Below are 13,303 nucleotides of genomic sequence, written 5' to 3'. Positions count from 1 at the left end.
TGAAGTGGAAGTGAGTACAAGAAAAGTTACAAAAGACTTTCGAATTAATGGGAAGGAAAGTTCGAGAAGGGATAAGAGAGTAATGTCAGGCCCAATAGTGAGCGGTCAATAGAGGGTCAATAGAGGGGAGGTGAATACCGAAGTTAAAGTGTTTTATATGAATGCGCAAAGTATAAGAAATAAAGTGAATGAGCTTGAGGCTCAGTTAGAAATTGGCAAATAATATTTTGGGTGAATTACAGAGACATGGCTGCAAGAGGACCAGGGCAGGGAACTGAATATTCAAGGGTATACATCCTATCGGAAAGACAGACAGGTGGGCAGAGAGAGTGGGGTAGCTCTGTTGGTGAGGAATGAAATTCTGTCCCTTGCGAGGGGTGACATCGAAACAGGAGATGTAGAGTCAGTATGGATAGAACTGAGGAATTGTAAGGGTAAAAAGACCCTAATGGGACTTATCTACTGCCTCCCCCCCCCAAACAGTAGCCTTGATATAGGGTGCAAGTTGAATCAAGATTTAAATTTGGTCGTAAAATGTCGTAAAGGTAATGCTACGGTTGTTATGGGAGATTTCAACATGCAGGTAGACTGGGAAAATCAGGTTGATACTGGACCGCAAGAAAGGGAGTTTGTGGAGTGCCTCCGTGATGGATTCCTAGAGCAGTTTGTACTGGAGCCTACCAGGGAGAAGGCAATTCTGGATTTGGTGTTATGTAATATACTGGATTTGATAAGGGAACTCGAGGTAAAGGAGCCATTAGGAGGTAGTGACAGTATAATGATGATAAGTTTTAATCTATAATTTCATAGGGAGATGGGAAAATCGGAAGTATCAGTGTTACAGTTGAACAAAGGGGACTATTGCGCCATGAGGGAGGAGCTGGCCTAAGTTGACTGGAAAGATACCCAAGCAGGAATGACAATGGAACAACAATGGCAGGTATTTCTGGGAATAATACAGAAGGTGCAGGATCAATTCATTCCAAAGAGGAAGAAAGATTCCAAGGGGAGTAAGGGGCAACCGTGGCTGACAAGGGATAGTCAGGGACAGCGTAAAAATCAAAGAGAAGAAGTATAACATAGCAAAGATGAGCGGGAAGCCAGAGGGTTGGGAAACTTTTAAAGAGCAACAGAAGGTAACTAAAAAGGCAATAAAAGATGAGGTACTAAGGTAAGCAAGCCAATAATATAAAGGAGGATAGTAAAAGCTTTAGGTATGTGAAGAGGAAAAAAATAGTTAAGACCAAAGATGGACCCTTGAAGACTGAAATAGGTGAGTTTATGAAGGGGAACAAGGAAACGGCAGACGAGTTGAACAGGTACTTTGAATCCGTCTTCACTAAGGAAGACACAAACAATCTCCCTGATATAGTAGTGGCCAGAGGATCTAGAGTGATGGAGGAACTGAAGGAAATTCACATTAGACAGGAAATGGTGTTGGGTAGACAGATGGGACTGAAGGCTGATAAATCCCCAGAGCCTGATGACCTGCATCCCAGGGTACTTATGGAAGTGGCTCAAGAAATCGTGGACGCATTGGTGATCATTTTCCAATGTTCTATGGATTCAGGATCAGTTCCTGTGGATTGGACGATAGCTAATGTCATCCTACTTTTTAATGAAAGGCAGAAGAGAATTATAGACCAGTTACCCTGACATCGGTGGTGGGGAAGATGTTGGAGTCAATTATAAAAGATGAAATAGCAGCACATTTAGATAGCAGTAGCAGGATCGGCCTGAGTCAGCATGGATTTACGAAGGGGAAATCATGCTTGACTAATCTTCTGCAATTTTTTGAGGATGTAACTAGGAAAATGGACAAGCGAGGGCCAGTGGGTGTAGTGGGTACCCGGACGGTGCGTCGAAGAACGAGAAGCCAAAGCCAAATAAACGAACGGGCGCAACGCCGAAAATCCAAATACCCAACGCCGAAAAGCCAAAAAACGTACAGGACGTCTCCGGGGACAGGATTTGTCCAAGACCTTGTCAGCAATTGGTCCAGACCCCGCGTCCATGACATCACTGGCCGTGGGAGGCGGGAGGGTGGGGGGTATTTTTAATTTTCCTTCGCCGCTTTTGGCCTGCCAACGATCATAGAGTGGATTATTTTTGTAAACGTTGATCTGCCATGGTGGTGCTTGGGGTTAAGAGGCTGGAATCTCTCTCCCTCCCTCCCTTCTCCCTCTCCCTCTCCCTCTCCCTCCCCCTCTCCCCCCCCCCCCCCCCCCCCCCTCCCCCCACCCCCCCCCCCCCCCCCCCCCCCCTTCCCTCCCCTCCCCTCCCCTCCCCCCCCCCCTCCTCCCTCCCCCCCCTCCTCCCCCCCCCCTCTCTCCCCTCCCCCCCCCCTCTCCCTCTCCTATCTATTGATCGAGAGAGAGTAATGATCCGCTCTATGATCTTTGGCAGTCCAAACGCGGCAAAGGAAAATATAAATTGCCCCCCACCCTCCGGCCAGTGATGTGATGGATGTGGCGTCTGGACCAATCGCTGGCAATGTCTTGGACAAATGCTGTCCCTGGAGACGTCTTCCTTTATCTGGCTTTTCGGCGTCACGTATTTGGCTTTTCGGCGTCGTTTCCGTTCGGTATTTTGGCTTCCAATTCTTGGCTTCAGCTTCTCGTCCTTCGACGCCCCGTACGCACACGAATGTCGTGTACCTGGACTTTCAGAAAACATTTGATAAGGTCCCACATAGGTGATAAGTGGGCAAATTTAGAGCACATGGTATTGGGGTAGGGTACTGACATGGATAGAAAATTGGTTGGCAGACAGGAAACAAAGAGTAGGGATTAAAAGGCAGAATGGCAGGCAGTGACTAGTGGGGTACTGCAATGCTCGGAGCTGGGACCGCAGCTATTTACAATATACATTAATGATTTAGATGAAGGGATTAAAAGTAACATTAGCAAATTTGCAGATGACACAAAACTGGGTGGCAGTGTGAACTGTGAGGAGGATGTGGAATTATCTGCCTCAGAGGGAGGTGGAGGCAGGTTCTCTGGATGCTTTCAAAAGAAAGCTAGATAGGGCTCTTAAAAATAGCAGAGTCAGGGAATATGGGCAGAAGGCAGAAACGGGGTACTGATTGGTGATGATCAGCCATGATCACATTGAATGGCTCGAAGAGCCGAATGGCCTACTGCACCTATTGTCTATTGATGCTATGAGGATGCAGGGTAACTTGGACAGTTTGAGTGAGTGGGCAGATGCATGGCAGGTGCAGTTTAATGTGGATAAATGTGAGGTTATCCACTTTGGTGGCAAAAAAAGGAAGGCAGATTATTATCTGAATGGTGTCAAGTTGGGAAAAGGGGAAGTACAACGAGATCTGGAGGTCCTTGTTCATTAATCACTGAAAGTAAGCATGCAGGTACAGCAGGCAGTGAAGAAAGCGAATGGCATGTTGGCCTTCATAGCAAGAGGAGTTGAGTATGGGAGCAAAGAGGTCCTTCTGCAGATGTACAGGGCCCTAGTGAGACCACACCTGGAGCATTGTGTGCAGTTTTGATCTCCAAATTTGAGGAAGGACATTCTTGCTGTTGAGTGAGTACAGCATAGGTTCACGAGCTTAATTCCCGGGATGGCGTGACTGTCATATGTTGATAGAAGGGAGCGGCTGGGCTTTTATACTCTGCAATTTAGAAGGATGAGAGAAGATCTTATTGAAACATATAAGATTATTAAGGGTTTGGACACGCTAGAGGCAGGAAACATGTTCCCGACGTTGGGGGAGTCCAGAAACAGAGGCCACAGTTTAAGAATATGAGGTAAGCCTTTTAGAGCGGAGATGAGGAAAACTTTTTCACACAGAGGGTTGTGAATCTGTGGAATTCTCTGCCTCAGAAGGCAGTGGAGGCCAATTCTCTGTATGCTTTCAAGAATGAATTGGATAGAGCTCTTCAAGATAACAGAGTCAAGGGATATGGGGAAAAGGCAGGAGCGGGGTACTGAGTGTGGATGATCAGCCATGATCACAGTGAATGGCGGTGCCAGCTCGAAGGGCCGAATGGCCTACTTCTGCACCTATTGTCTATTGTCAGCCAGATGACCTTGTTTACAGCTTGTCTCTGTGTCAATACTGGCCTCATTGTATCAGAAATATTGCCGTTATCCTATCCATCCCTCCCCACCCTCCCTGCAACTTAATACTAATTTATTTTCTCTCTCCCAGTTCTGCAACCTAAAATATTAACTCCAGATCCGTTTCCGCAGACTGACCTGCTGAATGTTTCCAGCATTTTCTGCTTTTATTTCAAATTTCTCACGACTGCAGTTTTAATGTAATTTTTAAATCTGGTACTTTTGGTCACTGAACTTCAAGAATGATTGAGAGAGTAAGTTGTTTTATTAATGTCCTTCATATCTTGCTTTTGATCTGAGGTGAGGAGCTTTTTCCTGATGGCCTTGGGTAATAATTTTTTTTTCTCGACAGGAAGCGTGCAGTCAAACTTGTAATTGCTGCATTTATTTGATTTATTGCACCGTGATGAAAAATGACAAAAGTCATCCATCAAATTTCACACTATGCTTTGGATCTGCAAAAGCAGATATAAAATTCTGCTTGAAGGTTCCCTTAAAATTCTGCTTGAAGGTTCACATATTTTCATAAATCTGTCATTTAGATTCTCCCCCATGCTGCTTTCTCTCCCAGTGCACACAGTGAATCAAATAACCTCCTGTGCCATAAAAGTCTGATTATATTCAGCATGTATTTATACTACATGTCAGTGCTTGGGTTTTTCAAATGTTGGACTCTCTATTATGGATCCATTGTCTCGTCTCACTTTCTGCGACCTGCAAAAATAACTCTGAAGAAGGGTCTCGACCCGAAACGTCACCCATTCCTTCTCTCCAGAGATGCTGCCTGTCCCGCTGAGTTACTCCAGATTTTTGTGTCTATCTAAAGATAATTCTACCACTATCTTAACAAGTTTTCACTTTGAAAGATCAATCAAGTAAGACATTTTTTTAAATTATAAGAGCAATAGTAAACTATAGTATATAAAATTATGAGGCCCAGATAGGGTAGAAAGTCAGTCTTTTCCTAAGGTGGAAATGTCAAATGCTGGAGGTCAAAACTTTAAGGTGAGAGGTGCAAAATTAATGGAATTATGCAAAATTATGCAATTTTTAGACAAAATGGTAGGTGCCTGGAATGCACTGCCAACGAGGTGCAAGAACAGATACAAAAGCAACATTTCAGAAGATTTAGACAGGCACATGAACAGGCAGGGGACGGAGGGATATATACCATTGTGCAGGCATCAGATTATTTTAAAATGGCATCAGGATAAGCTGCTATACTGTTCCATGTTAATCACGTTTGCCCTGATGCCATTTTAAATGCCATTACCCAAGAATTCTGCATTATTTCTCTTTAATAAGATCTGTGACCTATACAAGATCTTTTACAGAGTGATAGGTTACTGGAACTTGCTGATAAATGATATAGCAGTAGAAGATACAATAGCAACATATAAGAGCCATTTAGCTGGTACATGTGCAGGCAGATGGGACTGGTTTAAATTAGCATCATATTTGGAGCAGATATCTGTGTTATGTCCCCCCCCAGTGTTTATTCATTCAGTAGATCATGGCTGATGTTCTATTTCAAATCTCCTTTCCCATCCAATTCCCAATTTCCTTGATTCACTGATGTCCAAATGTGTTTGGATTTCCATCTTCAATATACTCAATGCTTGCCCTCTGAGTGGATAATTCCAAAGATTCACAATCACCTTGGTCAATATCTCTCTCATTTCAATGCTTAATGGTTGACTCCTTATGGATGCTAGTTGTTACTCGTCCTAGCATGTTTGCTTTCAAATTATTCAATGGCCTCGTCCATATTCCCCCTTTAATTCCGTAATGGCACTAATTTCAAAGTCACATGTGGAGTCTACTAACATAATCACAGATTTTCAGGCTATTATCCTGTCATTTTATTTGTTCATTAGATTCTTACTGTGATTGCTTTTAATGATAGTTGATACGGTTTTTCTTTGGGATATCTGTAAGCCAGCTGCGTGGAATTGTGTTTTTTTTTTACGGTTTGCTAGTATCGCCTTTACAAAGTTTCTAGATAGTACAGACTGTTCATTTAAGGTTTTTGTGAAATACACTATAGCAAGACGACTTGAATTTATGTTTTCCAAACTGCTTCACACGAGTTCACACATTAAATTTGGCATTGACACATTTGTATATAAGCTGCAAATCAACAAAACTTCAAGGAGATATGGTTTAAGAAATGTCTTTAAAGAGAAAATAGCTTTGAAGAGATAAACGGAATTCTTCAGTCTGAAGAAAGGTCTCGACCCGAAACCTCACCCATTCCTTCTCTCCAGAAATGCTGCCTGTCCCGCCGAGTTACTCCAGCATTATGTGTCTACTTTCGATTTAAACCAGCACCTGCAGTTCTTTCCTACATAAGAGATAAAAGGAATTTGGAAGAGAATGCCAAAGTTCATGGTTTTGAGCAACAAACTCTGGAATACTGGAGTAGGTAAATTGGAGGGCAATCTTATGTACCTCCAATTTACCTCCTTATGTACATATATCTCCGGATTGTTTGTGGACGAGTGTTGCTAAGTGACGTGTCCCTCAACCCAGTGGTATTTTCTTTTGTGAAAGAGTGAAAAATAAGCTAAATATGTTCACATTTTTGATACCCAACAGAATAACATTGTGTAGGAAGGAACTGCAGATGCTGGTTTAAACCAAAGATAGACACAAAGAGCTGGAGTAACTCTACGGGTTAGACAACATCTCTGGACAACATCTCTGGTCGGCTCAGCTAGACCACAGCTAACAATGGCCAGTTTTCTTTATCATCATAACTTTTTTGCATATCTTTCATTCATTTGTTCTACAATGCCCTCCATAATGTTTGGGACAAAGACCCATCATTTATTTATTTGCCTCTGTACTACACAATTTGAGAGTTGTAATAGAAAACAATCACATGTGGTTAAAGTGCACATGGTCAGATTTTAATAGCCATTTTTATACATTTTGGTTTCATTTTGGTTGCTCTTGCCATCACTCTGACATATGTTAATCTTCATCTCATCTGTCTATAAGACCTTTTTCCAGAACTGTGGTTGCTCTTTAAGTACTTCTTGGCAAACTGTAACCTGGCCAAACTGGCTAACCAGTGGTTTGCATCTTGCAGTGTAGCTTCTGTATTTGTGTTCATGAAGTTTTCTGCGGACAGTGATCATTGACAAATCCACACCTGACTCCTGAAGAATATTTCTGATCTGTCGGACAGGTGTTTGGGGATTTTTCTTTATTATAGAGATAATTCTTCTGTCATCAGCTGTGCAAGTCTTCCTTGGCCTGCCAGTCCCTTTGCGATTAGTAAGCTCACCAGTGCTCTCTTTCTTCCAAACAATTGATATATGGAAGCCTGATGTCTCTAACAGTTTTATTCTTGTTTCTCAGTCTCATAATGGCTTCTTTGACTTTCATTGGCACAACTTTGGTCCTCATGTTGATAAACAGCAATAAAAGTTTCCAAAGGTGATGTAAAGACCGGAGGAAAGACTAGGTGCTGAGAGCTCTCTTATACCTGCATTAAGGAGACAATTATTACGCACCTGAGCAATTACAAATACCTGTGAACTCATGTGTCCCCAACATTATGGTGCCCCGAAATGGGGGGACTATGTATAAACACGGCTGTAATTTCTATATGGTGAAACTAAAATGTATAATTATGGCCTTTCTTAAAATCTGACAATGTGCACTTTAACCACAAAGACTTTGCCTTCCATCACGGTGAGGAGGAGAGTCACTGATGGATGTTTGTGTGACTTAAATTGTTTGTGTGCCTTGTAGAAATTGTTTCTTTTTGTATGGCTGTAGAAACAGAGTTTTGTTTGAGCCTCATTTGAGGTTCAAATGACAATGAATAAAAATATTGTGTGATTTTTTTTCTATTACAAATCTCAAATTGTGGAGTACAGAGGCAAATAAATAAATGATAGGTCTTTGTTCCAAACATTATGGGCACTGTATATCGCTGACTATATCAATTGTTTCCCTCTCCCCTGACTCTCAGTCTGAAGAAGGGTCTCGACCCAAAACCTATTCCTTTCCTTCAGAGATGCTGTCTGACCTGCTGAGTTCCCCAAGATTATTCTGTGTGTCTTGAGAATGCATTGTTACTGGCTTTACACCTGAATGTAATAAGTCATAGTATTTATTTTGTTCCAAGAAAGATCCAGGTGTTAAGTAAGAACACATATAATTATGATGTTTAAGAAGGAACTGCAAATGCTGGAAAATCGAAGGTAGACAAAAATGCTGGAGAAACTCAGCGGGTAAGGCAGTATTTATGGAGTGAAGGAAATAGGCAATGTTTCGTGTCGAGACCCTTCATATATAATTATGAATTTTTTTTTAAAGTGAACAAAGATTTGGCATATTTCAACAAATTTTGTTTGAGTTTGAATTCTTCTTGATAGTTTCTTGCAGACATGGAGAACAATATGCTGCTTAGGGATGATATTGAATGCCAAAAACTCATCATGGAAGCAATGAAATATCATCTATTACCCGAGCGACGTAACATGATGCAGAGTCCTCGCACTAAGCCTAGAAAGTCTACTGTAGGTGTACTCTTTGCAGTTGGAGGAATGGATGCAACAAAAGGTACAGAGCATTAAATAATCAGAAACTCGTAAAATCAGATTTCTATTTCGGTGATGACATTTCCTATCGAGTATTGCACATTTTTAAATTTTCTTCTGATACAGGTAACACAATTTACAATCTGCTATATTGCACCATTATGCTGTCTTGCATTACTCGTAGTCGTCGGATAATTGAACAGCACAGAAAGAGGCCCTTCAGCCCAACACATTAGTGCCTTTGAAGATACCGCATCTAAGCTGCACTTGGCCCATATCCCTCTTATCCTTTCCTATCTTTTTCCTATCCATGTAAAAAAACGACTTTTAAATCCGATTCAGATTCAGATTCAACTTTAATTGTCATTGTCAGTGTACAGTACAGAGACAACGAAATGCAGTTGGTATAAATGTTGTTATCGTACTGTCTCAATTGTTTCCTCTGGTAATTCATTCCATATACCCAGCATACTCTCTATGAAAAGATTGCTCCTTGGGTTCCTATATAAATCTTTCTCCACTCACCTTAAACCTATGTCCTGTGATTCTTAATTCCCCTATCCTGGGCAAAAGACTCTGCATTCACCATGTATTCCCCTCAGAATTTTATAACATCTAAGATAATTCCTCAGCCTTCTGCGCTCCGTGGAATAAAATCCTAACCTGCCCAACCTCGCCCCATAGCTCAAACATCCTCATAAATATTTTCTGCACTCTTTCCTGCTTATTGGCATCTTTCCAATAGCAAGGTGAACAAAACTGAGCACGATACTTAAAGTGCAGCCTCAGCAAACTTTGTGTACAATTGTAACATAACATCCCAACTGCTATACTCAATTCCCTGACTCATGAAGGTTAGCTGCCAAAAGTCTTCTTAATCACCCTATCTACCCCGCAATGCCAATATTATGGGACACAGCATGTACTCATATCCCCCTGCTCTACAACACTCCCTTGGGCCCTACTGTTCATTGTGAAAGTCCTGTCCTAGTTTTACTACCCAAAATGCCAACCCTATCAGAATTAAACTATTAGCCAATCCTTGGCCTATATGCCCTGCTGATCAAGATCCTGATTTAATTCATCATAACCATCTTCACTGTCTACTTGGATAGGAGAGGTTTGATATCTTATTTTCATATCATTTACACTTACTAATCATGCCTTGCACATAGATGAGAAACAGCAATGGACCCGGCACCGATCCATAAGGTACATCACTGGTCACAGCCTCCAGTCAAAAAACAATTTTACATAAGCACGCTCTGCTTCCTACAGTGAAATCAATTCATGAGACGCCATCTCTGACTTCCTAATCAACCCCTCTCTTTTTAAATGCATATTTATATCTTATCCCTCAGAATCCTCTTCAGTATTTTCCGACCACGGATGTTAACCTCACTGTTCGCTCCCACCTTTTGCTTTGCAGCCCTTCTTAAATAGAGGCCCAACATTAGCTATCCTCGAGCACGTCTAATGACAATTTGTATTTCTCAGCCAGGACTCCTGCAATTTCCTCTCTAGCTTCCCACTGTGAGCTTGGATATATCTAATCAGGTCCAGGAGATTTAGGTACCTTCACACATCTTGGGATATTCAGCAGCTCCTTGACAATAATACCAGGGAGAAGGCAATTCTGGATTTAGTGTTATATAATGAACCGGATTTGATGAAGGACCTCGAGGTTAATGAGCCATTAGGAGGCAGTGACCATAACATGATCAGGTTTAATCTACAATTGGAGAGGGAGAAGGGTAGATCGGAGGTGTCAGTGTTGCAGTTGAATAAAGGGAACTATGGGGCCATGAGGGAGGAGCTGGCCAAAGTTGACAGGAAAGATACACTAGCAGGGATGACAGTGGAACAACAATGGCAGGTGTTTCTAGGAATAATACAGAAGGTGCAGGATCAGTTCATTCCTAGGAGGAAGAAAGATTCCAAGGGGAGAAAGGGATGACCATGGCTGACAAGGGACGTCACAGACAAAATGAAAGAGAAGAAGTGCCACGTAGCAAAGATGAGCGGGAAGCAAGAGGATTGGGTAATGTTTAAAGAACAACAGAAGATAACCAAAAAGACAATACGGGGAGAAAAGATGAGGTACGAAGGTAAGCTAGCCAAGAATATAAAGGATGATAGTAAAAGCTTCTTTACTATCTTTAGGTATGTGAAGAGGAAAAAATTAGTTAAGACCAAAGTTGGACACTTGAAGATCGAAAAAGGTGAATTTATTATGGGGAACAAGGAAATGGCAGATGAGTTGGACAGGTACTTTGGATCTGCCTTCACTAAGGAGGACACAAACAATCTTCCTGATATAGTAGTGGCCAGAGGATCTGGGGTGACAGAGGAACTGAAGGAAATCCACATTAGGCAGGAAATGGTGTTGGATAGACTGATGGGACTGAAGGCTGATAAACCCCCAGGGCCTGATGGTCTGCATCCCAGGGTACTTGAGGAAGTGGCTCTAGAAATCGTGGATTCACTGGGGATAATTCTCCAATGTTCTATAGACTCAGGATTAGTTCCTGTGGACTGGAGGGTAGCTAATGTTATCCCACTTTTTAAGATAGGCGGGAGAGAGAAAACAGGGAATTATAGACCAGTTAGCCTGACATCCGTGGTGGGGAAGATGCTGGAGTCAATTATAAAAGATGAGATAGCCGAACATTTGGATAGCAGTAACGGGATCAGTCTGAGTCAGCATGGATTTACGAAGGGGAAATCATGCTTGACTAATCTTCTGGAATTTTTTGAAGAAGTAACTAGGAAAATGGACAAGGGAGAGCCAGTGGATGTAGTGTGCCTGGACTTTCAGAAAGCATTTGACAAGGTCCCACCTAGGAGATTAGTGGGCAAAATTAGAGCACATGGTATTGGGGGTAGAGTGCTGACATGGATAGAGAAGTGGTTGGCAGACAGGAAACAAAGAGTAGGGATTAACGGGTCCCTTTCAGAATGACCGGCAGTGACTAGTGGGGTACTGCAAGGCTCGGTGCTGGGACCGCAGCTATTTACAATATACATCAATGATTTGGATGAAGGGATTAAAAGTAACATTAGCAGATTTGCAGATGTCACAAAGCTGGGTGGCAGTGTGAACTGTGAGGAGGATGCTATGAGAATGCAGGGTGACTTGGACAGGTTGGGGGAGTGGGCAGATGCATGGCAGATGCAGTTTAATGCGGATAAATGTGAGGTTATCCACTTTGGTAGCAAAAACAGGAAGGCAGATTACAATCTAAATGGCGTCAAGTTAGGAAAAGGGGAAGTACAACGGGATCTGGGGGTCCTTGTACATCAGCCTATGAAAGTAAGCATGCAGGTACAGCAGGCAGTGAAGAAAGCGAATGGCATGTTGGCCTTTATAACAAGAGGAATCGAATATAGGAGCAAAGAGGTCCTTCTGCAGCTGTACAGAGCCCTAGTGAAACCTGGAGTATTGTGTGCAGTTTTGGTCCCCTAATTTGAGGACGGGCATTCTTGATATTGAGGGAGGGCAGCGTAGGTTTACAAGGTTAATTCCCGGGATGGCGGAACTGTCATATGCTGAGAGAATGGAGCGGCTGGGCTTGTACACTATGGTGTTTAGAAGGATGAGAGGGTATCTCATTGAAACATATACGATTGTTAAGGGTTTGGACACGCTAGAGGCAGGAAACATGTTCCCGATGTTGGGGGAGTCCAGAACCAGGGGCCACAATTTAAGAATAAGGAGTAAGCCATTTAGAACGGAGACGAGGAAGCGCTTTATCTCACAGAGAGGGGTGAGTCTGTGGAATTCTCTGCCTCAGACGGCGGTGGAGGCAAGTTCTCTGGATGCTTTCAAGAGAGAGCTAGATAGGGCTCTTATAAATAGTGGTCAGGGGATATGGGGAGAAGGCAGGAACGGGGTACTGATTGGGGATAATCAGCCATGATCACATTGAATAGCGGTGCTGGCTCGAAGGGCCGAATGGCCTACTCCTGCACTATTGTCTATTGTCTAATACAGACTGTCCTCATGACATCTCCATTAACTTTCCCAAATTCCATAGTCTTGTGTCTTTTTCCAAGGTAAAAACAGAGAAGAAATATTCATTACCTTGCCTATCCCATGTGGCTCCAAACATGGAAGACCACTTTAGTTTCCGATGAGCCAAATTATTTATTTAGTTTCCCCTTTTCCCTTAATATACATATTTGAATTCTCCTTAATGTTATCTGTCAGAGCAATCTCCTGCCCGCCTTTTGCCCTCCTAATTTCCTTCGTAAAATCCTCAATCTCCCAAACTACACCAGAGATACACTTAATCCCATGCCTCTATTTCCTGACCAGATCCTGAATTTCTCTCATCATCCTGGGTTCCTTACTCCTCTCTGCCTTTCCCTTCACTCTACCAAGAATATGCATACTTTGAACTGTCCGAATGATGCTATTAAGCGCATTCCACTTTGTCCGCAGACACCCCTATGCCTGCACACAACCAACTCCAATCAACTTTTGCAAGTTTGTTCAACACCATCAAAATTGGCTTTGCCCCAATTTGAACTTGTGGACCAGCCCTGTCTTTAACCGTAATTATTATAAAGTTAATAGAACCATGGTCACTGTTCCCAAAGGTTCACCCACTGACACTTCATAGAGTCGTACAATACAGAAACAGGTCCTTCAGCCAAACCCGTCC

General features: G+C 42.5%; 1 protein-coding gene across 11 annotated transcripts in view; it reads left to right on the top strand.

Moving 5' to 3' along the window:
• LOC129698412 (kelch-like protein 5) overlaps positions 1-13,303 on the top strand; it is a 100,394-nt gene that overhangs the window by 62,856 nt on the left and 24,235 nt on the right. For all 11 annotated transcript variants that reach the window (XM_055637605.1, XM_055637577.1, XM_055637573.1 and 8 more), the window contains one exon: positions 8,472-8,658. In XM_055637605.1, the coding sequence (XP_055493580.1) occupies positions 8,472-8,658 (187 nt within the window). The remainder of the gene's footprint in view (positions 1-8,471; positions 8,659-13,303) is intronic.

The sequence above is a fragment of the Leucoraja erinacea genome, chromosome 1 (assembly GCF_028641065.1).
Source record: "Leucoraja erinacea ecotype New England chromosome 1, Leri_hhj_1, whole genome shotgun sequence".
In the NCBI taxonomy this organism is placed as follows: domain Eukaryota; kingdom Metazoa; phylum Chordata; class Chondrichthyes; order Rajiformes; family Rajidae; genus Leucoraja; species Leucoraja erinaceus.
This window is presented reverse-complemented; position numbering and strand designations above follow the sequence as displayed.